The following is a 23,618-nucleotide window of genomic DNA, read 5'->3' on the forward strand; positions in this document are numbered from 1 at the left end:
GGTCAATGTGGACTTGTTGGGCCGAAGGGCCTTTTTCCACGCTAAGTAATCTGATAATTGACGAGTTGTGAACAAAACCCCAATTATAGGAAAGTGTCCTACCTGGATAAAAGCAAACAATTTCCTGCCAGACCCCATACCCCCCCACCCCAAACACAATATAAATTAAACATTACGGAGAAGCTGAGTGCAGTGTTGATGTCACTACTATAATCTACAGTGTAACCAGCAATCCCACATCCCACTCCATATTTTAAGTTTACAAATTTACACATTCAGGCAAACCTTTAACAGTTACAGTGCAACAGTATTATAATTTAATATTTTATGGAAGTTGTACATAATAGTGTAACAATAATCTACATTTACATCCTCATCCTTAACATGAGTTTCCGTTAACAGCCCAATTGTACGTAGTTCTGTGCAGAATGTGGAAAACCCACTTTGGCTCCTAATTCAGTAACATCTTAAACAAAAATTTCTCATCTTTGTGGTCAAATGTTTTGAAAACCTTAAGTCCCTAAAACCTTCCTCCAGTCCTACGACACATCAAGGACTCTGCATTCCAACAATTCCTGATTTTTGTGCATTGCAATTTACTTCATTCAATATTCATTTCACCTTCAGGCCCAAGCTTTGGAATTCCCTTCCTAAAACCTTGGACTACTTTAAGACCTTCTAAACAAAAAAAAATCTTTTTGACCAGCTTTTTGTCAACTGTCCTTCTAGATCTTTCTGATTCAATGTCAAATTTCGCCAGGTAATATTCCTGTGAAACACAACATGCATTAACACATTAAAGCTGTTTAATATATGCCAGTTGTTATATTTCTACACGTGAGGTAGTGGTTAGCATAACTCAGGAGAACATGGGGTATTCCTTTTGCTGTGCCCTCTGGTTTGATATCAGTATATTTTTATATTATTAAAGACCTGGATAGTTTTCTGTAAAATTAACATCTCTAGGATTAGTACTGTCTGTCCTGTTATTATTTATGTAAAATGATTTTTCTCATGGAAGGTGCACTAGGAATATTCACTTCTCCAAATGATAATTAATGCTGAATTTTATCTGAATATTGGTAGGATAGGAACATGAAAAAAAGGGCCACATCATTATTCCATCCTATTGTTTATAACCGCTTGGATACATTCCTGGAGGTTTCATCACATGACCTCCAATCTCCAGTTATTCCAGCCCATACTCATGGCACTGGACATCCAAAATGCTCTCTCCCATGGCAAAAAGACTTTGCCTGAATGCATGATTCCTGATTATCAGCCTTCTTCCTCACTTAAGGTTGTTTTGTAACTCAAAGAAATTGTGGAAAAAAATGTAATGATGCTTTGTTTTACCTCAACATTTTTATTCTAGGCATTCCTCATCTCTGATCTCTCTTTTTCTCTCTCACCTGCCACTCCTGCTCACAAAGTTGGATTTTGCATTTCAGGGCTATTTTTCCCCCGTCTCTCCACCCACCTCCCAGAACAGGCAGGTGAAGTTTGGCAGTTGTTTCTGGGATATTGATGGAAAGGAATGAAGGGAAGTGGAGAGATCTTGGGCTTCAGCCATTTCTTCTCCATCCAAATGAATTCCCAAGTACTTAAATTCAACATCTTCAATGAAACTTGATGCAGACGTTTTGAAACACATGTCTTTTAATGTGGTTCCCACCCCTGATGGGCACTGCAGCAATTGTGCTATTGCTAGCACTCAAATTTTACTTATGGCTACCACAAGCAGATTTTCTTTCTTTGAGAATCTTGAAAGAAACATGTCTCAAAAGCTTAATGACCCCAAACTAACACAAAGATCCAGCCAATACCACAGCATCAGTTAGGAGGTAAATTGACCCATTAGCTCCAGGTTAGATTGTTTTGTATATCATACTACTTCCAATATGAAAGAGGATACTCTGTGTCATTATTGATATTTATTGTTGGATTGTTTTTACGAGCTCAGTGGTTAGCACTGCTGCCTGGGTTTGATTCCAGCTTCAGCTGACTGGCTGTGGGGAGTTTGACATTCTCCCAGTGTCAGTGTGGGTTACCTCTGAATGTTCTGGTTTCCTCCTACATTCCAAAGAAGTGCAGGCTAGGTGGATTGGCAACAGGAAATGAAGGGTACAGACATGGGGGTTTTGGTAGGATGCACTTCAGACGATCAGCATGGACCTGAAGGGCCTACTTCCACACTCTAGGGATTCTATGATTCTGTAGAGAAAACACCCATTCAGACATCTAACCCAAGTTCCCTCAGGATCATCTATGTTACAATAAGATTACTTGCCATTCTTCCAAACTCTTATACAGGTCGAGTCTATCTGACCTTTCTTCTTAAGATAACCTGGGATTGCAAGGATGTTGTCATCATTTGAGTGAATTTTTTCTAATGCATTTATGTCCTGTCTTAAACAAAAATCCAAAATATGTATTCTGTATTCCAGCTGAAGTCTCATGATTGCCCAGCACAACAGAATCAAAACATCTTTATTGTTATAATCCATTCCTCTTGTAATAACTGGGAACACAATGCTACCTAATCACGTGCTGTATCTGCATAATAACATTTTTGCTTCACATACCAGAATACTCAGATTTCCCTAGACCCCTCAGTTCTGCAGAGGCAAGAGTGGTTAGTTGAAGGCTGAATTTATGCATGCAATTTGAAAAGCATACAAACCACTGCATTCAATTCTATATAGCCTGGGTGTACAAGAGTAAACTGGGTAGCACTGGTAAAACAAGCATGCTGGTTCAGGCAGAGTACTCAGTACAAGTTAAATTGACGAAAGACAAAAGTTCAGTTTAGAAGTCAGATTCTAAACTTAAAGGAATGGGGCTAATTTTTATTTCTATAGAATCCCTACAGTGTGGAAATAGTCCAGCAAGTCCACACTGACTCTTCAAAGAGCATCTCACCCAGACTCCTCAGTCTATCCACAACCCTGCACTTCCCACAGAAATCCACCTAACCTGCACATTTCTGGACTGTGGGAGGAAACTGGAGCACCCAGACGAAATCCACATAGACATGGAGAGAACAAGCAAACTTCACACAGATAGTGACAACAAAACTCTCCAACTTGCAAAGAGGTGTGGATGAAATTAAGAATTCAGCTTAAAGCATTTGTCACGAGTTTCAAAATACCTAGACGTTGCCATGTACTTAAATGGAATAGATGCAAATGTCAAATCATTTGTTATTATATAGAGGGGTAGAGTTTCCATTTGTGTGCACACGTCAGGTTTTCCCCACCCAATTCACCCAAAATTAACATAACACCCAAAAAATCACTGTATTGCAAGTACCTGTATCACAGGGGTGTGAAAAAAAGGCCAGATGAATCCTAGCTCCTTTACCTCTCTATCAATGTTCATACGTTATATAAGGAGGCAACATTCCCTTGCACAAACAAATTATCCTTTACACTTTTGGGAACTCATTTCCATTATCCTAAAAACTCAGCTTATTCACATCTTGACTGGACACCGATTAAAGTGCTTGTTTATTGTGATAAACAATCAAACTGCATAAGGTTAGAATTCAAATACAACAAATACCTTCTAAAAAAATTTATTTAAAAATATTACAATCACAACAGTCCAATTTTGTTGCTTCATGATAAAATTTGGACTTGTCAATATACAAATAAGTTTGAGTAAAAACTAAAGAAAATAATTATTAAAATAGATGCAATTTTAGGCAATACTTATGTCAATTAGCTGGATTATTACCTGCACTTTATTTGAATTAGTGCAATTCTGCACTGTGTCCAAAGCAGAAACTCTACCCCAAAATAATATATTGGTTGCATTCAATTTATGCTCTCTTTAACATTCATTATCAAAACAATCAAGGAATGTGTTCACGTACTTCAACAGATAGCAAGCAAGGAAATGTTCATGTAGACTACTGGTAGCAATAATTCAAATTCTAGTTGCATTTAAATCCATCAGTTTCTGATCAGCTTCCACAGAAACTGGAAAATCTTTTACTGTAAAATATTGACAAATATTGTGTTGCAGCACCAGGTACATCAGCAACTGAAATTGACTTGAGCAGTTTATCAATTTCACTTGACGAGTTCAGAGATATTCCTATAACGTTTGCAAATGAAAGTGAAAATCTATTTAAAGTCAGAGTAAAAATATTAAAAACATTCTATAGAGTAATATATTCTCATTCCGTCTGATCATCTCTCTGAAAGGGGATTATCTGTACTTCTTTTGCTATTCTCTCTGCAATAGCTCTGCTACTTGCAACAATCACTCTGCGTGACATCAGATCAAATGGTCCTCCTAAAATAAAATAAATGTCATGAAATGAAGAAGGATATAACATTGTGTTTCATAGATGTAGTTCATCTTTAAATATGACTCAAAGTAATCTTTAAAGACATAAAAAAATTGTGAATAGAATTAAAATTATCTATAAATGTAGTTCTATCGACAATGCATATATTGCAATAGATAATGGATCTTGTTCCAAAAATTGTTAACGTACTTGCTATTTTATACCATGTTGAACGCATTAAATGAGGAAGACAATTTCCAATTATATAGCACTATTATAAAGAAAGCTATCCTTATGCACATCATCAGAAAAATAGTTGTTGAGTCACCATCAGATTTTAGCAATGACCAGTGACTTTCTCAGGGAGGAGCTCAGCACAAGGATGAGAATTTTAAATTTGAGGCACTGGAAGCCCTGGAACTGTTATAACTCTAGGAGGATGTGAGCGATGTTGAGCAAAACATTATGATACCAGAGCAGCAAGGTTTCTGATTAAGTGAAGCTTACAGTGGATTGGAAGCCTTCTAGCAGACATTGGAATAGACAAGGCTGTAGTTGGCAAAGGTATGGATAAATAAAGTACTGGACTAGCAACCCAGAGATCCAGACTAATGGTCAGGGATGAGAGTTCAAATCTCATGTCAACACGGGAGGAATTCAAATTTGATAAATTAATCTGGAATTGAAATCTATTAAGAGTAATGGGTTCACTAATTTACTTTCAGGTAAGGAAATCTACTACCCTTACCTGGTCTGGCCTATGTATGACTCCAGAGCCATAAAAAAAATGTGGTTGACTCTTACCTACTCTTGAGTATTACCTCACAAGACACTTTGGTTCAAATACGCTAAATCTGAAAGTATTTTTTTCCTTTCTCAAAAAATAATTTGAATCCATTCATATCTTGGCAAAATCCAAACTTACAAGTTGAAATTATGTGCATAATTGTGAACCACTGTCCCAAAACTACCTGATATATCCAGCACAACACCACCAGCCTCAGAAACGATTAGTGTGGCTGCTGCCATGTCCCAGCAGTGAATACCCATCTCATAGTAGGCGTCTGCACCACCAGTTGCCACCATGCACATGTTTACAGCTGCAGTTCCCAGAGCTCGAACTCTAAAACACATTCAGAAAGTGTATAAAATGATGAAGTCATCTAATATGAGAGCTCTCTGAATAAATGGCATTCATTACCAGCAAGGTTTGAAATAGTTTTACAGCACATCTAACAGTAGAAGGCATTCAAATGCACTTTACAAGAGCTTTACAACATTAAGCATATGAGAATATTAGATTAGATGGTTAAAGCTTGGTCAAAGGTTGTGATTTTAAGGAGTGTGTCTTAACAGAGGACAGAAAAGTGGGCAGAGAGGAAATTCCAGAGCATGGGGCCTTGCACGGGCACCAATTGTGTAATGATTTAAATCCAAGATGCTCAAGAAGCCAGAGTTATATTGGTGCAGGTGCCTCAGAGTTATGGGACTGGAAGAGATTACAAAAATATGGAGGAGCAAAGTCATAACAGGGCACTTTCAGGATGACAACCTGTAACTAGTGAAGGGCCACAGGTATCAGTGCTGGGGCCACAAATAGTTACAATATGTTAATAACTTGAATGAGCAAAATGAGCATACAATAGCAAAGTTTGCAGATAATTCATGAATGGTGGAAAGCTAACTGCTGAGGATGTGTTTGGGCAGCCCATGGCTGAAGGTGGACACAAAATGGCCATCCGTGGATGTTTAGTTGACATGAAGATAACGTAGAAGGTTTCTTTTAGATGAAGCAATAGCTGTTTAGTACTAAAAAGGGAGATCATAAATCAGGGCAATTTTTGTGAATAGGTTAAATTCAAAAGGAACAAGATTAAGATACTCAAAAAAAGCCTGACAATTAATACACAAAGAGTCCTATCACAAACACACAGCTGCATATCTTTGTACAGAGACAGTTTGATAAAGAATACCCTTCAAAGGATGAGAGACATCGAGTAACAACCAACCCAAAGTTTACAGTTTAGGAAGAACCAAAACAAAGCATGATTCCATAACAATTAATACTCTTTCAGGTAATTCTTATTATATGTTAAACACACCCATATGAGAGGTTATAAAACGTGGTTAGTGTTAATTCACAAAAATAAAGAATTGCAGCTCCACTGCTTAATAAATAGCCTGGATAGTGACAGTGCTGAAAAACGTGTTGCTGGAAAAGCGCAGCAAGTTGGGCAGCATCAAAGGAGCAGGAGAATCCAGCAACACATTTTTCAGCTCTGACCTCCAGCATCTGCAGTCCTCACTTTCTCCTTTGGATAGTGACAGTGACAAATTATATGATAGGGTTAAGGATGAGGTCATGACTTGTTAAATCCAAATAAGTTTCTTTTGATGGCTTGTAAAGCTGTGAAAGTGATCGAATTTCACCCTTATCAATGAAATGTGTTATCTTGTTTGGTGGGAAAAACTAGTGTGAAAGGTATTTGACGTAAAGACAGTGGGGCTCAACTTAGAATCAAACTTCTGTTTTCACCAACTTACTGCCTGTGCATAGATGAGTCAGACTTACACAGCAGGGAAACAGGTCCTTCAGTCCAACCCTTCCATAATTGACCAGATACACTAAACTGATCTAGTCCAATTAGCCAGCATTTGGCCATATCCCTCTAAATCTTTCTTAATCACATACTTATCCAGAAGCCTTTTAAAAAAAAAGTGTTGTAATTGTACCAGCTTCCACCACTTCCTCTCACGACCCACTCCATACATACTATTCTAATGTCATCCATACTAGAAGCAGCAACAAAACATCTTCAATCCATTCTTCAAGTACGATTTATTGATGTCTTGCAAGCTCAAACAAAACTTGCCACTTCCTTCCTTTGGCAAATCCATGCTTAGGTCAGTTATTTTTGAAATTCTTCAGCCAATGCAAATTCACTCCATGTGACACCCAGAAATGTTGGTGGAACTGGATACTGTAAGATGGAGTCTGACAAGAATCCAGAATAGACTTGTGCTCCAGTTTGGCTCTGCAGGGCCACTGGACTCCTGACCTCATTACAGCCTCATTTCAAACATGGACAGAAGTGCTGAATTCCAGAAAGGAGAGAGTGACTGCCTTTGATATTCAGGCCACATTTGACCAAGCGTGCTGCCCGAACAAAACTGGAATCGATGGGAATCAGGTCAAACCTCTCCACAAGTTGGAGCAATAACTGACACAAAGAAAGATAGTTGTGATTGTTGGAGGTCAGTCATCTCAACTCCAGCACATCTCTGCAGGAACTCTCAGCGTCATGTCCTGTTCCAAACATCTTCAGCTTTTGTAAGGTGAAAATTGCATGTTCACGGATGATAGTACAATGCACCATTCGTGACTCCTTAGATACTGAAGCAGACTGTGGCCAAATGCATCAAGATCTGGACAACGTCTAGATTTGGGTGGACAAGTGGCAAGTAACAGTTGTGGCAAACAAGTGCCAGGCACTGACCATCTCCAAAAGAGCAGAACCTAACCAGTGTCCCTTTACATTCAATGACGTTATCATCACTGAATCTCCACTTAATAACATTCTGGGCATTACCATTGACCCGAAACTGAATTATCCATATAACTAAAATGACTACAAAAGCGGGTCAGAGGCTACTAATCCCACAGTGAATAACTCAGCTCTTTAATTCCCAAAGCCATCTGTCTACAGGATACAAGTCAGGAGTGCGATGGAATACTCTGCTCCTGCTGGAAAGAGTGTAACTCCAGAAATACCCAAGACTTTTGACACCATCCATGACAGAGCAGTGCTTGACTGGTACCACAACTGCAAACATTCAATCATCACCACTGATGCCCAGCAGCAGGAGTGTGTACCATCCAGAAGCTGCACTGTAGAAATTCACCAAGGCTCCTTAGACATCACCTTCCAAAACCACCACATCCATTTGGGAGGACAGAACAGCAGATACATGACAACACCCCACTTACATGTTCCCCTCCAAGCCACTCAACATCCTCACTTGGAAATATATTGCCATTCCTTTAATGTCACTGGACCTCCCACCCTCCTTGACTATTTACAGCAAATGGACTGCAGCATCAAGCATTCAAGAGTGACAATAAATGCTGGCCCAGATAATTATACCAAAATCCTAATGAATGATTATTGAAAAAACCCTGGACACCTTTGACCTCAATAACAACTGAACTCAACTTAAACTCTCACATGAACTATATCGTTAAATCTGCCTCGAAAAGGCAGAGTGTGTTCTAGCTTTAAACACTGCTCCTCTGCATAGAGATTCACTCATCAAACACATCTGGCACTTTTCTGGATAGTACTTACAAAAAAGTCAGCTCACATCTTAAATTTACCTCGACTATCAAAACTCTCTTCCCTTTTCTCCTGGCTCCACCTAGTCACTGGGGCAGCACTGTGGCCCAGTGGTTAGCACTGCTGCCTCACAGCACCAGGGACCCAGATTCAATTCTAACCTCAGGAGACTGACTGCGTGGAGTTTGCATGTTATTCCATAGTCTGTGTTGGTTTCCTCCAGGTACTCCAGTTTTTTCCCAACAGTCTAAAGATGTGCAGGTTAGGTGGATTGGCCATGCTAAATTGCCTATAACATGCAGGGATATGCAGGCTCGAATGGTTTAGTCATGGAAACTGCAGGGGTCATGTAGGGGAGGTGAACGCTCTTCAAAGGATCTTTGCGGGCTGAATAGACTGCTTCCATACTGTAGGGATTCTACAATTCTCCATATGGGTCTCTCAAGTTCTAAAAACACCTTCCTCCCCACATGTATTGTCAATATTGATATCAGAAATACATTTATTTTCCATGGTAGATCCTCTTGTACTTATCTACCAGCTCAAAACTGCATTCTCTCACATATTTGATTCATAACGGTGAATTGGCCATACTAAATTACCTGTAGTGTTAGGTGCAGGGGTAAAATGTAGGGGAATGGGTCTGGGTGGGTGTGCTTCGGCGGGTTGGTGTGGACTTGTTGGGCCGAAGGGACTGCTTCCACACTGTAAGTAATCTAATCTAATCTAATCATAACAATGACTTCACCCTCTTCCCAACTTCATTTTTCCCGAAGTCAAAATGACTGGCTTTTGAACATCATAAGGTTTTTAAAATTCAAGTTTGGAGACACCTGTCCGATGTTTCCTCCTGTACCAATAGTCTCCACCCTCTTACTTTTAATGCATACCTCAATGTCGATTTTGAGACAACAAAAACACATTTCCAAAAGGACCTCAACGTTCCACAAATAATGGACATTCACCCCACAAGTCTAGACTGGACTAAAACTAGTCTCAGAAGTGTAACCTTAATTCATTCTAGGAGTTTCTAGCAAAGAAAGCTGTAAATGTTTCATCTGTTCTAGGTAAAGCATTAGCTGAATAAACCACAGTTCACAAACATAGAAGTTAACTTTCACAAATGACATAAGAAGTTAGGACACCTACCCATGGCTTGGAATTGAGATTAGTTTTTCCATGTTTGAAAGAACTGTCTTCAAGACTTCGGGTGTGCGATTTGACCCAAGCTCAGTTACTATAAGAGCTTTGCTGATGTCTACAAATTTAAAAGGCAAAAAAAAATCAATTATTCAACTAAAAGTGTGGCATGATGAATATCTACTCCTGGGCATGTATACAGGCAGCTACTCAGCAACTTATAGATGTTGCATCAGCATTAACCTGACTTATAAGAAAAGAGCACAAGGCGTATTCACACCTCCTAATTCCTTTGTGGATTATTATGATCGGTGCATCTTTGGTTTATTTTTTCAGTGGTTGACACCCTCTAGGACAAAGCAGCCGACTTGTGGACTACATCCAGAAACATCTACTCCCTCCACCATCGACGTCAGTCGCACAAGTGTGCACCATCAGCAAGATACACTATAGAAAATCACTAAAGATTCTTCAACAGTACCTTCCAAACCAGTTATCACTTCGGTCTAGAAGGACAAAGACAGCAGATATATAGGAACACCACCACCTGCAAGTTCTCCTCCAAGCCATTATTCTGACTTGGAAATATTCTTCCTTCATTGTTGTTTGGTGAAAATTTAGGAATTTCTTCCCTAATAACATTGTGACTCTACCTATAGCATATGGACTGCAGAGATTCAAGATGGCCGCTCACCACCATCTGCTCAAGGGCAATAAATCTCATATCCACATCCCACAAGTAAATTCAATAAAATGTGGATCTCAACAAACAACAAAATCTACTAATACTCTAAATAAAAACGAGGTGATTAGTTTGTCAGTTTTTGGATGAAGATCATTAAAGGGTGAAAAGAAAATTTATACTATAAAATGACGTGAGAGCTATAAATAAATAAAATCTCATACTGATATGCCTCATTTGTGGGAGTTTACTGTATGCAATTTGGAGGCAGTGTTAACCGACATAATAGGGACCAGTTTAAATCATATCCCCCAGATACAGCCAAATCTATTGCTCAACTCTTTGGCTTAATCAAAGCAATATTTCTGCTTGCTTTCTGCCTCTGCAGTCCCTGAGATGATAGTGTTAACACAGTTGGCTTGTCAGATGTAGAATTTCCAAATGAAATATATTTCAAGAAAGTGATTCATTGGCTGAGAAATTCTCCTGGACGTCCTGAGAATATGTGCTACATAAAGGAGCAGCAGTCCATCTGAAATAAGTTTCCATTTGGGATGCAAGGTATGCTAACTTAAAATGATTAGAAATTGAAACTGAACTCTAACCATAAGGTCAAGTCTTAACAGTGTCATTATTTAGTCATAGAGTCACTGGAGAGAATATTTGCATCTGCACAGATGAATGTAAATCAACACACCTGCCCACAAAAGAAACCTGAAATTAAAAAAAGGCGCATGTAAATCTATGACAGATTATTGACTGACATACAACTACAGTACATAAATTCCCACTCTGCAAAATACTCCAGATCCTGCACTACCGAAAAAAGAAAAAAACATATTCCACCAAATTTCTGCCTGTGACAATTTACAACTGCTCAGAGAGGTAGTTACAAACTCTCTATGTTGTCTAGGCGATGGCCAACAATTTTTAAATTAAAACATTCTTTTGAATCCCCAAAAATGGGAGAAACATCTTTTTTGATGACAAAGACTGGGTATGTTTCTGTTAAATTTAATGTCGCCGAGCAAAAAACAAGCAAATTCAGGATGCCACTTCAAAACCAACACAACAATTTTAATAAGCATTTTATTTAAATTAAAAGATTATTATTATTGTAATTTGTGGTCAGCATTGTGGCTCAATGGTTAGCACTGCTGCCTCACAGCGCCAGGGATCCGGGTTGAATTCCCACCTTGGGTGACTGTGCAAACTCCACACAAGTGCCTGTGTGGGTTTCCTCCGGGTGCTCTGGTTTCCTTCCACAATTCAAAGATGTGCAGGTTAGGTGAATTGGCCATGCTACATTGTCCACAGTGTTAGGTGCATTAGTCGGGGTGAATGGGTCTGGGTGGGTTGCTCTTCGGTCGGTGTGGTCTTGTTGGGCCGAAAGGCCTGTTTCCATGCTATAGGGAATCTAATGTAATCTAATCAGCAATCATGAAGGTTGAAATTAAAATCTGCCATTTTGACATAATTGTGAGCACTGTTCATAACTCCACCCTATTTCCTCTTTTCTTCGACCTATCTCAATATCACATTTGGGTACCTGTATCTTTGATGACCCAATTTCATTTTTGAAGCCTCAACATGAGGGAGTCTCAAACTTAACTCTTCATAATTACTTACCAGAGATGCCATGGTAATTGACCATCCCCACAACCAGAAGCAATCCAAAGATACTAACCAACTCACCTTCTTGTCCAGACACTTTCAATTGTTGCCCATTGCAGAATGCACCTTGCCCTCTTTGAGCTGTGTACATCTTGTCTTCCATACAGCTATATACAATGCCAATTTCACTCTACATGCAATCAATCAATAGGAAATGAGATACTCAGTACATTAGGAAATTTATTTGCTTAATTTGTTAAAATTACCATGTGGAGACACAATTCAATAATAACTTAGATTTATAAAGTTATTTTAACACAGTAACAAACACAAAGCTGCTTCGCATTAAATTAATTAGCTAAGATCTGATACCAATCAAAACAAAGCTCATTACAGCCAATAGCCAAGTGTTTTACCAAGGAGCAACATAAAATGATATAACAGTTCATTGAGGGAACTCCAGACCTTAGAGTTTGGATGATTGTAGACATAGCTATCAATGGCAGGGTAAGATGAATGGGAATGCACAACAGGCTTGAGTTAGAGGAATGCAGAGTTCATGGAGGGATGCAGAACATGAGGAGAGGACATAAACAGATGAAAAGAGGGCATGTAGACCATTCAACTTCTCAAGCATCCTCCATCATTCAATATGGCCCAATGCTGATATTATCACTATTTCACTTCCCCACTGATAGCCCCAAATCTTTCAATACCTTGTGACATCAAAACTCAATATTAAATATACTCAGTAATGCGACATCCATAACACTTTTGGATAGAGAATTCAAAAAAAAATCACAATCTTAAAGATAGAGACACTTAAGCGACTCTTGGATAGGCACATGGAAGTTAGTACAAAGAAGAGTATGTAGGTTAGTCTGATCTTAAAGTAGGACAGAAGGCCGGCACAATATCGAGGGCTAAAGGGCCTGTACTGTGCTATACTGTTCTATGTTCTAAAGATATTATGATTCCAAGCCAAGGAGATTTTGAATACAGAAAAAGAGAATTTTAAATTCAAGTTGCTGTTGGACATGATGCCAATGTAGACAAGATACAGTTAATCTCAAGATGTGTGAAACATGTGCCACATTACATACATTAAAACTTTCTCACTATTTAGTATTATCCCAATTGCTTCCCAATATTGAATGATTTAATGCTACAGAATATATTCAGAACAGAAAAAATTTAAATGAATACAAGAAAAATGTGTAACCTGTTTGTTCACAGAAAAGCCAATAGATACCGCTACAAAGGGAAACCTGAAAAAAAACAGAATTACTTCAGTTCAATGATCAATATCTACTCTTGCTAGTTTCTCAATCATCTTAAAGTTTCCAAGTAAAGTGTTTTAAAGGTTCATCGATGATACTTAGAAATAAAGAACCATGTTCAGACAACATTCTTCAAGCATATTGTGGAAAATCAATTTCAGTTACCAAATCTACACAGTTCTAAACTGCACATTTGCCCTAAAGCACAAAGACTTACCAGCCAAATGTCATACCTGTGGACAAAATTAGTGGTACCATCAATGGGATCAATTATCCATGTTGGATTATCTGTTAACACACTTGCTGCTCCATCTGCAACAGACTCTTCACCAATAAAACTGAAATAAAGTTACAGCAAGATATTAAACTTTTAAACATGCCATAGTTTATTTCAATTGTGCAGAATTTTCACGTATCACCAACAAGTACTTTCTTCACATTATCATATTAAGGTCTTGAAAGCAAGTTCTCAAGAGTATTCAATGCTTCATAATCAAACTAGGACATGCAATTTTCACTAAAAAACAATAATGTGAGTTTATGTCAGCAATTTTTATTAAGAAAAGAAATTTGCTATAGTCTTTTCAAAACATCTCCATGAAACTGAAAAAGTTTCTTCAGGGCACAGAAAATATCCATTAATATTGGTAATAAGGCATCTCATCTCAAACTACTGCATATGCACAAAATTTCATTTAGAAATGTAGAAATGAGCATATTTTTGTATTACATTAATTGAGTGCAGTTATGATTAGTATTTCACCTCGTACTCAGATTATTACAATATTTTTTACCTGTGAGAAGGAAACTTTTCCTTTAGCGTGCCGATAATCATTTTTTCAACATTTTGATCGGTTTCAGTCACCAAGTCTGCAGGAGAACTTTTAATCTGAACAGTCTGTTCTTTTCTCAAAGCATCACAAATAACCTAAAAAAAGTGATTTAATGAAAAGCAGTGAATTGAATCCTATGAAATTCTCTCATTTTCATTCTTGTTATTCAACATTGCAGTTTCCTATAGGAACAGAATTTGCATTTCAACTTATAGCAATAGAGACATACAGCATGGAAACAAAACCCTTCAGTCCAACCAGTCCATGCTAACCATCATCCCAAACTGAACAAGGCCCACCTGCCTGCATCCATGTCCATATCCTTCCAAATCTTTCCTACTGATGTACTTATCCAAATGTCTTTTATACGTTGTAATTTTTGTATGTGCATCCACCACTTCCTTTAGAAGTTCATTCCACAAACAATCCACCCACTGTGTAAAAAATTTGCCCCATATGTTTTTTTTAAATCTCTCTTCTCACCTTAAATTTGTGTTTCCTAGTCTTGAAATTTCCCATCCCAGGGAAAAAAAAACAACTACCATTAACTCTTGAGAATAAAATACTTTCTCTTTTTCTTCTAACCTGTAAGTTCTTTTCTCCCCCTCATTTTAATACTTTTGTGTCAACTTGGCACTTTCTAAAAGCTTGGCAAGTTAAACATTTGGATTAATTAAAGAAAAGTGCTCAACTAAACCTTGTGCAATTTAGCAAAGTCATTTGAGTGAACACATGCTCAAATTACAAACTACCATTTTGTTAAAAATTCAAAAAGCATATGTTCATGCTTCCTTGTTGTTGGTAAGAAATCGCAACAAAACAAAAGCTAAACAAAATGTGTGTGCACTGCTGCATCAAAAACATCATAACTGACACAGTGCACCAACCAAATGATAAAAATGGTGGTGCCTTCTTTGCATAGTTCTTCAACATTACGTGTGTGGGTACTCCTGCACATTTATACATTAACAGCAGACCTATTAAAATACATAGCCAATTTTCACAGTTTCCAAATATATGAATCACACCATGTAAAGTTTTGGCAGTTCAATATGGAAAGAGGCTGCTCTCCCTTAGAGTTGTGCAGTTGTCAACCTCCTTTACATATGTTAAAATTATTTTTGCTCAAATATTGCATGTAATGGGTGCTAAAAGAAAATTGGACTGGATTTCTAGTGTAAAGCAGTAACACCATATTGTCAGTGTAATGGTTGATCCTTTAAAATCACACTTCGGTCCAACTTGTCCAGGCCAAGCAGATATTTTAAACTAATCTAGTCCCATTTGCCAGCATTTTTCCCATTTGCCTCTAAACCCTTCCTATTCATTTACCCATCCAGATGCCTTTTAAATGCTGTAATTGTACCAGTCTCCACCACTTTCTCCAGCAGCTCACTCCATACACGCACCATCCCCTGAATGAAAAAAAAATGCACCTTAGGTTCCTTTTAAATGTTTCCCCTCTTACCTTAAACCTAATCCCCCAACCTCCCATTTTTGGACTCTTCACTCTGGGAAAAAGACCTTGTCTATTCATCCTATCCATACACTTCTTAATTTTATAAACCTCTATAAGGTTACCGTTCAGCCTCCAACGCTCCGGGGAAAATAGCCCCAGAGCATTCAGCCTCTCCCTGTACTCAAAATAGAACTAGAGGACATAGGTTTAGGGTGAGAGGGGAAAGATATAAAAGAGACCTAAGGGGCAACGTTTTCATGCAGAAGGTGGTACATGTATGGAATGAGCTGCCAGAGGAATTCGTAGAGGCTGGTACAATTGCAACATTTAAAAATCATCTGGATGGGTATATGAACAGAAAGGGTTTAGAGGGATATGGTCCAATTGCTGGCAGGTGGAACTAGTTTGGGTTGGGATATCTGGTTGAGATGGACAAGTTGGACCAAAGGGTCTGTTTCCGTGTTGTACTTCTCTGTGACTCTATGACCAACCATCTGTGATTCACACTCAAGGACACCCAGGACTCTCAGGTCCCTCTGCACAGCAGCATGCTGCAATGTTTGACCATTCAACTAATAATCCTTTTTACTGTTACTCCTACCATAGTTCATGACTTCACATTTATTAACAATGTATTCCATCTGTCAGCCCTTTGCCCACTCACTTAAAATATTTGTGTTCCTCTGCACACTTTCCTCTGCCACTCATCTTAGTGTCATCTGCAAACATTGACACCATTCACGTGGTCCCAAACTTCAAAATCATATATAGCTACGTCCAAAACTCAAGGTAAAAAGGACAATACCTGAGCTGGAAAAAAATGACATAAAAGCCTTAAAATATTTTCCTGACAAGAAGACTCCCATTCAGTCTCTCCACCACATACCTTGAATGTGAAAAGACTACTAAAAAGGACTCAGCTGCCTCGCAGCTAGACTGAAGGTGACAGCATTCCCCTTCATCATCAGTTTGCCCTCTGGCCCCACAGCAGACTGTAAACTCCCAGATTATTACATTGAAAGACCAAAATTAAACCTACCTTTTCCGGCAAGGGAAGAAATAAAATCTAACTTCTCTATGATAGAACAGTTCCTTGGAAGCACAAATCTACACTCATAGAACAAGACAGTCAAGGAATGTTTACTTTGACTAAAGGCCTCAATTGGATGTTTGATACAATTTATGAAGATGATGTTTTCATTCTGTACTAATATTATGGACAAAACAAAAGCATAAGCTTAAAAGCTATTTTATTACACTATTTATCCAGTTGAATGTTTAAAACTAGTATTTTATTTCTCTGGACAATTTAGGATTTATGGACAAGTGTTACTGATCTTAGAAAATGTTCAGAATTTAAATTCCATAATTTACTTACAGCCCCAGCTTTTCGGGCAATAGTAACTGCAACTTCCATACAATCTTGCCATGGATCTGATGCTGCACACTTGTTTGCCATCTTTTAACCATGTATCCCTGCGTAAACAATTTCATAATTTGAAATAATTAATCTGTTCTATACAATCATACAGCTCAAGCAAATCATGTTCTTTATCATCATGTAAGACCAGTCACGGTCACAGGCTCAGACTCATTCTGAGCTTAGAAATGAGAGATTTTAACTAACCTGTTAGAAAATGCAAAAACAAATTAAATAAAATTTCAGTAGAATCAAAACTAAAATTAACCACTGCACACAATAGTAATCGATCTTAAAGGTTTTTGGTAATGCACTCAGAGTACAATTAAGGTTTTAGTGGATTCTTTTTCACCCATATTGCACAATATTAAACTGTGTAATTTTACTACTTATGAAGTTAACCACTGTACTTTGTGTTGCAAGCTACATTAATAACATCCACATTTGCTTTTGTATTGAGTAATAATATTTCCTGCACTGCAAGATAACAGAAACAAGATCCACTGACCAAGTTTTCATTTCTGTATTTTGAAGTTGCACATAATTTAGTCTGACCGGCACTGGATTCTGCACTACTTGATGACAGCCTACTGTACTCCAACTGATAAATGTAAACAGAAATCAAAAGCAATTTAAATACTACAGCAAATCACAAAACTGAAAGATCCATCAACTGCTATCAATCATTTTACATGAAAATAAACATTAGGAAGAGAAGTTGGAGAAACAGCCCCTCAAGCCTGATTCTCCATGTAATAAGATCATACCCGATCCAATTATCCCATGTTACTGCCTGTCCCTAATAAGCAAAAGGTGCAAGATTGTCAATAATCTTCTTCTGCCTTCAAAATGTTAAGGACTCCACTTCCACTGCATTTTGAGGAAAAGAGTTGTAAAAACTAATCACCTCTCATGACCAATATTTTCATTGCTGAAAAGAAAGACATTGCCAAAGCTTTTCATGTTATACTCATCAGGACAATGAAAGGAATGACAAATTTTGAACAATTACAAAAATGGAGTCTACAGGAGAAAACGGTGCCAATTGTATTTTTCATTCTGTCACAGAATATGAGCATGCTGGCAAGTCGACTCTGATTTAACCTCAACAACTTAGAGAAAAGAATAGTTGTCACGCTTGCAAACTGTGCATTAAACCTTCAGTTGTAGGTACAGTAGGCATGTCCTTGTTGTACAGGTAATGTACGAATAGGTTCAGGTATCTTTCCAAAGACTTGACCGTAATCTGGGTATGCAATTTATTACCTGCAGCTTATTAAAGGCTCATGTGTGGCTCCTATCTTTAAGAAATAGAAATCCTTTTCTGACACAATGTTTAGTATTCCAACAGAGTGTTAATGGAGAAAAACAAAACATTTTAACATTTGTTAGCTTGTTGAAAATCATTATAATCTCTTCTCATATTCTTTGTGTAAAACTTGTATAAGCTGTTGTGTTTCAGGGAAATTGTTCAGTTGACCCATCTCATACATACCATTTCTTTCCACAAAGACTGCTATTGTATAGCAGAAAGGATTTTTGATGAATATTTAATACTTGCAAAGTACACAGTGACATTTGCAAAGGCATGATGCAGATAAGGTCTAAACTGGTTACATTTCTTGTATAAACAGGACATAGCTAAATACTTGATGCAGTTTGCAATTTCGATGACTATTTGTTTGTCTAAGTTGGTGAAATTGTACATAAACCAGAGACACCCATCAAAAGATATGAGAGCAGCATAAGCATTATTTTGTTGGTTTTACTATCCATTTCTAGTAGATAAGTGCATCACTCAAATTCAGATGCAGCAACATTTGTAAATGGACTAATGGCTTTATAGGTGCTGTGTAAACTCATTTCAGGGAATTCTGCACTAGATTTTGCACTGAAATATTTCACTAATGTTTATAGTCACAAGTCTACAGTATGTTGTGTATATATTAGATTGGGTTACAGGCTGAAGTACTGGATGTACTTGCGCTGCAGGGGCCGTTCACTAGGTTGATTCTGGAATTGAGTGAGTTAGCTAATGAGGAGAGATTGAATAGGTTGGGACTATACTCATTGAAATTCAGAAGAATGAGGGGGGAAATCTTTTAGAATCTTATATAAAGTTACAAAGGGAACAGATAAGATAAAAGCAGGGAGGTTATTTCCACTGGTGGGTGGAATTAAAACTAGGGGGCATAGCCTCAAGATAAAGAGGAGCTGATTTAGGACTGAGTTGAGGAGGAACTTGTTCACCCAAAGGGTTGTGAATCTGTGGAATTCTCTGCTCAGTGAAGCAGCTGAGACTGCCTCGTTGAATGTTTTAAGGCAAAGACAGATAGATTTTTGAACAGTAAAGGAATTAAGGGTTATAGTGAGCAGACAGGTAACTGGACCGAATCCATTTTATTGAATGGCAGAGTATGCTCGATGGGCCGAATGGCCGACTCCTGTTCCTATTTCTTAAGTATGTCATGAACTTGCATGCACTCCTGCAAAACATTCATACTTACTTTAGCAATTCTACTTTAGCAATTCAGTTTTTCTTTCTTTAGAAATAATTAATACACAGCTTTTACATTTCATGCCTAGCTAAATCAAACCTAATTAACTGTTCCATTAAAAAAAATTACAAGTTTCTCTCCAGAAAGAAAAATTCAGTAACGAGTCTTTCTGCAATTAGAGAACAAATCATGAGCATCAGGATATTTAATGCACTTTCTTCATTTGATAATTTTATTTTCAGAATCCTGTCAAAAAAAATACAAAAAATGGAGCAATGAAGACCAACACATTTTTGGGGGAAGTGGAGCTCTTGTTCAAGGATAAATACCATATAGCATGCCACAAGTAATATTAAGCATTTCAAACAATGAACTGTCAGCCTGGTAAAGCGACAGAGGACTACATGCAAGTCACATAGCAGAAGCAGCATGTGATATGGCTTCACAATCACACAGGCAATAAACTAGGTGAAGGTTCTGAAGTCTGACTACATCTGCATCCTGAAACATGGTGGACAATCATAACGAGACCACTCTCACTGGTAGGGCTTATGCCCGAAACGTCGAATTTCCTATTCCTTGGATGCTGCCTGACCTGCTGTGCTTTAACCAGCAACCCATTTTCAACCACACTCTCACTCGTACCCTTACATACGAATGAGGAAGGATACCACTTTGACCGGGACAACACATCCATCCTAGGACAAGCCAAATAGAGACACGCACGAGAATTCCGAGAAGCAACCAGAACTTTTATCAACAAGGAGATTGACTTGGATCCCATTTACCACCCCTGAGAAAAAGAACAGAAAATGACATCACCACTAGAAATGATGTTAACACAGGAAATGACATTACCAACCTGAGGAAACTCAAACATATAAATAGAAAGTGGGCTACACCACCAGTGCTTCATTCAGAGGCTCATTGAAGATGCTACCTAGTATGGTGACAAAATGTCTGAAAACGAACCTTCCAGCTCAGCGAGCTAACCTATATCCAGAACCTTAACCTGAGCTACAAATCTTCTCAAAACTCACTAAGGAAGGATATATTTACACTGAAAGAATAGAACAAAGGTTCATTGCATTGGTCCCTGTAATTAAAGGGTGTTCCTATGATGAAAAACTGGCTAACATGGACCTAGATTCTCTGGCATTTAGGTGAATGATTTGGGATTTAGTTTAAATAGAAGGGCTTGATCAGGTAGACACTAAGAAGTTGTTTACAACAGACGAGGTATAAAGAACATGGAAGCAGACTTAAGATAAGGAATCTGACAGAGATAAGGAAACATTACTTCACTCCAAGGGTTGAGAAACTTGGGAATTCTCTATCCCAGAGGGTTATGAACGCTCCATCATTCTCTATATTAAAGACTGTGATAGACAAACTTTTAATCTCTCAGAGAATCAAGGGATATTGGAAATGGGTGGCAAACTGGAGTTGAAACTCAAGAATAGCCATGACCATTACAAGTGGCAGAGTAGGCCTATAGCTCAACTGGTCTACTCCTGCTCCAATTTTTCATATTCTTATGCCAGTGTCAGCCAATTTGATTCACTCCATTTGATGCCAAGAAATGTTTACAAATACTGAATACTGTAAAAATGTGGACCCTGGCAACATACACGAAGTAATAGTATAATTTACGTTTCAGCACTAGCTGCACTCCTAACCAATCTGTTCTACTGCTGCCACAACATGAGCATCTACCTAGCAATGTGGAAAATTGACTAATACACCCCGGTAAAAAAAACTGAATCTGGCTTTTTACTGCTGCATAAGTCTACTGTTGATCATCAACAAACCGATGATCAACAGTTTTATGAAGGAATACTTACTTAGCAATAACATGCTCGCTAATGCTCAAGGTTTGGGTTCTACCAAACCAACCTGGCTCCTGACCTCATTACATCCCTGGTCGAATTATCGTCAAAACAGCTGAATTCTAGAGTTGAGACAAATGTGACAATCCTTGACATCATGATATTTTTCACACAGCAAATAGGCCTTTGCAAAATTTATGTAATTGAGAATCAATGAAACTCCCCACTTACTGATGCCACACCATGCTGTAAGCAGCCTCAAGGGGTCACAACCTAGAGATGTACAGACAGCAGTAAGAACTTAAGGCATGTGGTGGCAACAGAGGAAGGTGGCTGTGGATTTTGGACAGCCATCACCGCAGCCACAAAACATTACTGCAGTTCTTGTATCTGTGTCACAGGCCAAACCATCAACAGTTTTGTCATCAATGACCTTTCCTCCAGCATATTTTAAGCATCATTTGTGACTCCTCAGAACTAGGTGTCCTTATGCTGGATAACATTCAGCCTCAAGCTAAAATGTGGTAGCTAACACTCATACCTCATAATCGCCAATGACCATCTAACAAGAGAGAATTTAACCATCTCCCCATACTATTCAATGGTAGTCTCTTTGCAGAATCTTGCACTGCCAACATCCTAGAGGTTAAAATTGATCAGAAACTGAACTGGAACAGTCAGATGAAAGTATAGCTACAAAAGGAGTTAAGGATTAGCTCACCCTGTCCTTAAAACCTGTGTTTCAACTACAAGGCACAAATCAGGAGCATAACTCTCACTTGTATGGATGAATGCAACACCCGAGAGTCCAACCAACGCCCTGTGTAGTGTCTACACCACGGGGACTGCAACAAATTAACGTATCTACCATTACTTTCTAAAGGGCAACTCTGCGACGTTGTCAACATTACTCGCGTTCCATTAAACAATATAAAATGTATACATGTTAAACATAACTTTTCTTTTTCCCGAAAATTGTTACATAAATGTAACTTAATTCTTTGAATACAAATTTACCAAATGGCTGTAGGGACATCTCAATTCGGTTTTAACCTGGCCTTCTGCAGAGCTCTGGTAGGAGCCCAAGGTCATTCACCTCTCAGGAAATATCTCAGTAAAATGGGTGCGATGCGCATGGGACAATGACAGAAGCGGTCTGGAAGGGCCCGGGGATCTTCGATCAATTTTTACTCCTTCATCCCCATCGAGGACAAACAGACCTTTGAGAATAAAGCAGAGGAGGAGCAGCAGTGGGGAAGTTCAGAATGGCCTTCAACTAGAAATCCTTCACAGCTCAGAGAATGAGGCAGCCGCAAATCACCTCTAACACAACAGGACACTAAAGATCCAGTACCAGGTTGTAACTCGGGGAGAGAATCATTTAATCCAGGGAGATATCTCACCGAGAGTCCAGCTCCCGTCTGCTTCTCTTCTCCGGGTTCCTATTCACTCACAGCCGGCCCTAGTCTGCTTTACCTCCCCTGCTTCTGCTCACCCACCCCTTCCGGCATCAGCCATCGTTCATGTGCAATAAAGAGGGACCGTCTCTAAATCTCCGAAGACAGAGAAACGCAGATTGTTCCAGATTTAAATCTATTCCTAATTTGAGAAAATTTAAATTCAATCGAAATTTATAACGTACTTGCAATTGTTCATTTCCTTTTTTTGTAGACATTACCATATTTTATCTCACTGCACTAAGCTCCCTTATGCACAGCATTACGTTTTCTTTTCAAAGAAATCCCAGTGCTTTAACCTACCTCTGGAGAATTCCCCTCTTCGGCAACATTTACCTCAAATTCAGTCCTGTAAGTAATCTAACCTAAATTCACAATTTGCACTTTATGCCTCCTATCCATGCCTTTAATGCTATTTCTATAATTGGATGCGCTAAGTTGTACAATGTATACATTAATAACATACATTGCCTTCTGAGTGGCTTGCGTAGAGTTATTTTGAATCACTTCAATCTCTTCGTTCACCCACACGATTCAGCATATCTACATAGCTCCATTATCCTCCCAATATGCTCTCACACAGATCACTGGGACTTGATATTTGCCTATACTTCTGTAATTCACCTCGTTTACCAAACACTTTACCTTTGTGTCATCAGCAAACTTCATCATAAAGGTCATCAACCTGAAAGCTTAACTCGATGTTTCTCTCCATTGACGTTAATTTGATATGCTCAGTACTTGCAGTATTTTCAGTTTTTACTTTATCATTTTG

General features: G+C 38.4%; 1 protein-coding gene across 6 annotated transcripts; it reads right to left on the reverse strand.

The window, feature by feature from the left end:
- Positions 1 to 307: 307 nt before the first annotated feature.
- On the reverse strand, positions 308 to 23,329 carry impa1 (inositol monophosphatase 1). 6 transcript variants are annotated; one of them, XM_060823624.1, is made up of 10 exons: positions 22,790 to 22,901; positions 17,568 to 17,660; positions 17,018 to 17,115; positions 14,142 to 14,275; positions 13,581 to 13,685; positions 13,290 to 13,335; positions 12,149 to 12,257; positions 9,781 to 9,889; positions 5,269 to 5,420; positions 308 to 4,302 (listed from the first exon to the last, which is right to left on the reverse strand). In XM_060823624.1, exons 3-10 carry the CDS (start codon positions 17,096 to 17,098, stop codon positions 4,184 to 4,186), a joined length of 855 nt encoding a protein of 284 aa, XP_060679607.1. In that variant the 5' UTR covers positions 17,099 to 17,115; positions 17,568 to 17,660; positions 22,790 to 22,901; the 3' UTR covers positions 308 to 4,183. The 6 variants fall into 6 exon arrangements, with proteins under 6 accessions (XP_060679607.1, XP_060679611.1, XP_060679603.1 ...); XM_060823628.1 differs by lacking the exons at positions 17,568 to 17,660; positions 22,790 to 22,901 and adding an exon at positions 23,310 to 23,329; XM_060823620.1 differs by lacking the exon at positions 17,568 to 17,660.
- Between the last annotated feature and the right edge of the window lie 289 nt (positions 23,330 to 23,618).

This window comes from Hemiscyllium ocellatum, chromosome 4, assembly GCF_020745735.1.
Source record: "Hemiscyllium ocellatum isolate sHemOce1 chromosome 4, sHemOce1.pat.X.cur, whole genome shotgun sequence".
In the NCBI taxonomy this organism is placed as follows: domain Eukaryota; kingdom Metazoa; phylum Chordata; class Chondrichthyes; order Orectolobiformes; family Hemiscylliidae; genus Hemiscyllium; species Hemiscyllium ocellatum.

Bases quoted from the DNA above. Each gene is read 5' to 3' on its own strand.
- impa1 (XM_060823628.1), bottom strand. From the start codon at position 17,098: ATGGCAAACAAGTGTGCAGCATCAGATCCATGGCAAGATTGTATGGAA. The intron at 13,686-14,141 runs GTAAAAAATATT...ACTTTATTTCAG, and splicing joins GAAAAGTTTCCTTCTCACAG to TTTTATTGGTGAAGAGTCTG. The intron at 13,336-13,580 runs GTATGACATTTG...GTTTTTTTTCAG, and splicing joins ACCACTAATTTTGTCCACAG to GTTTCCCTTTGTAGCGGTAT.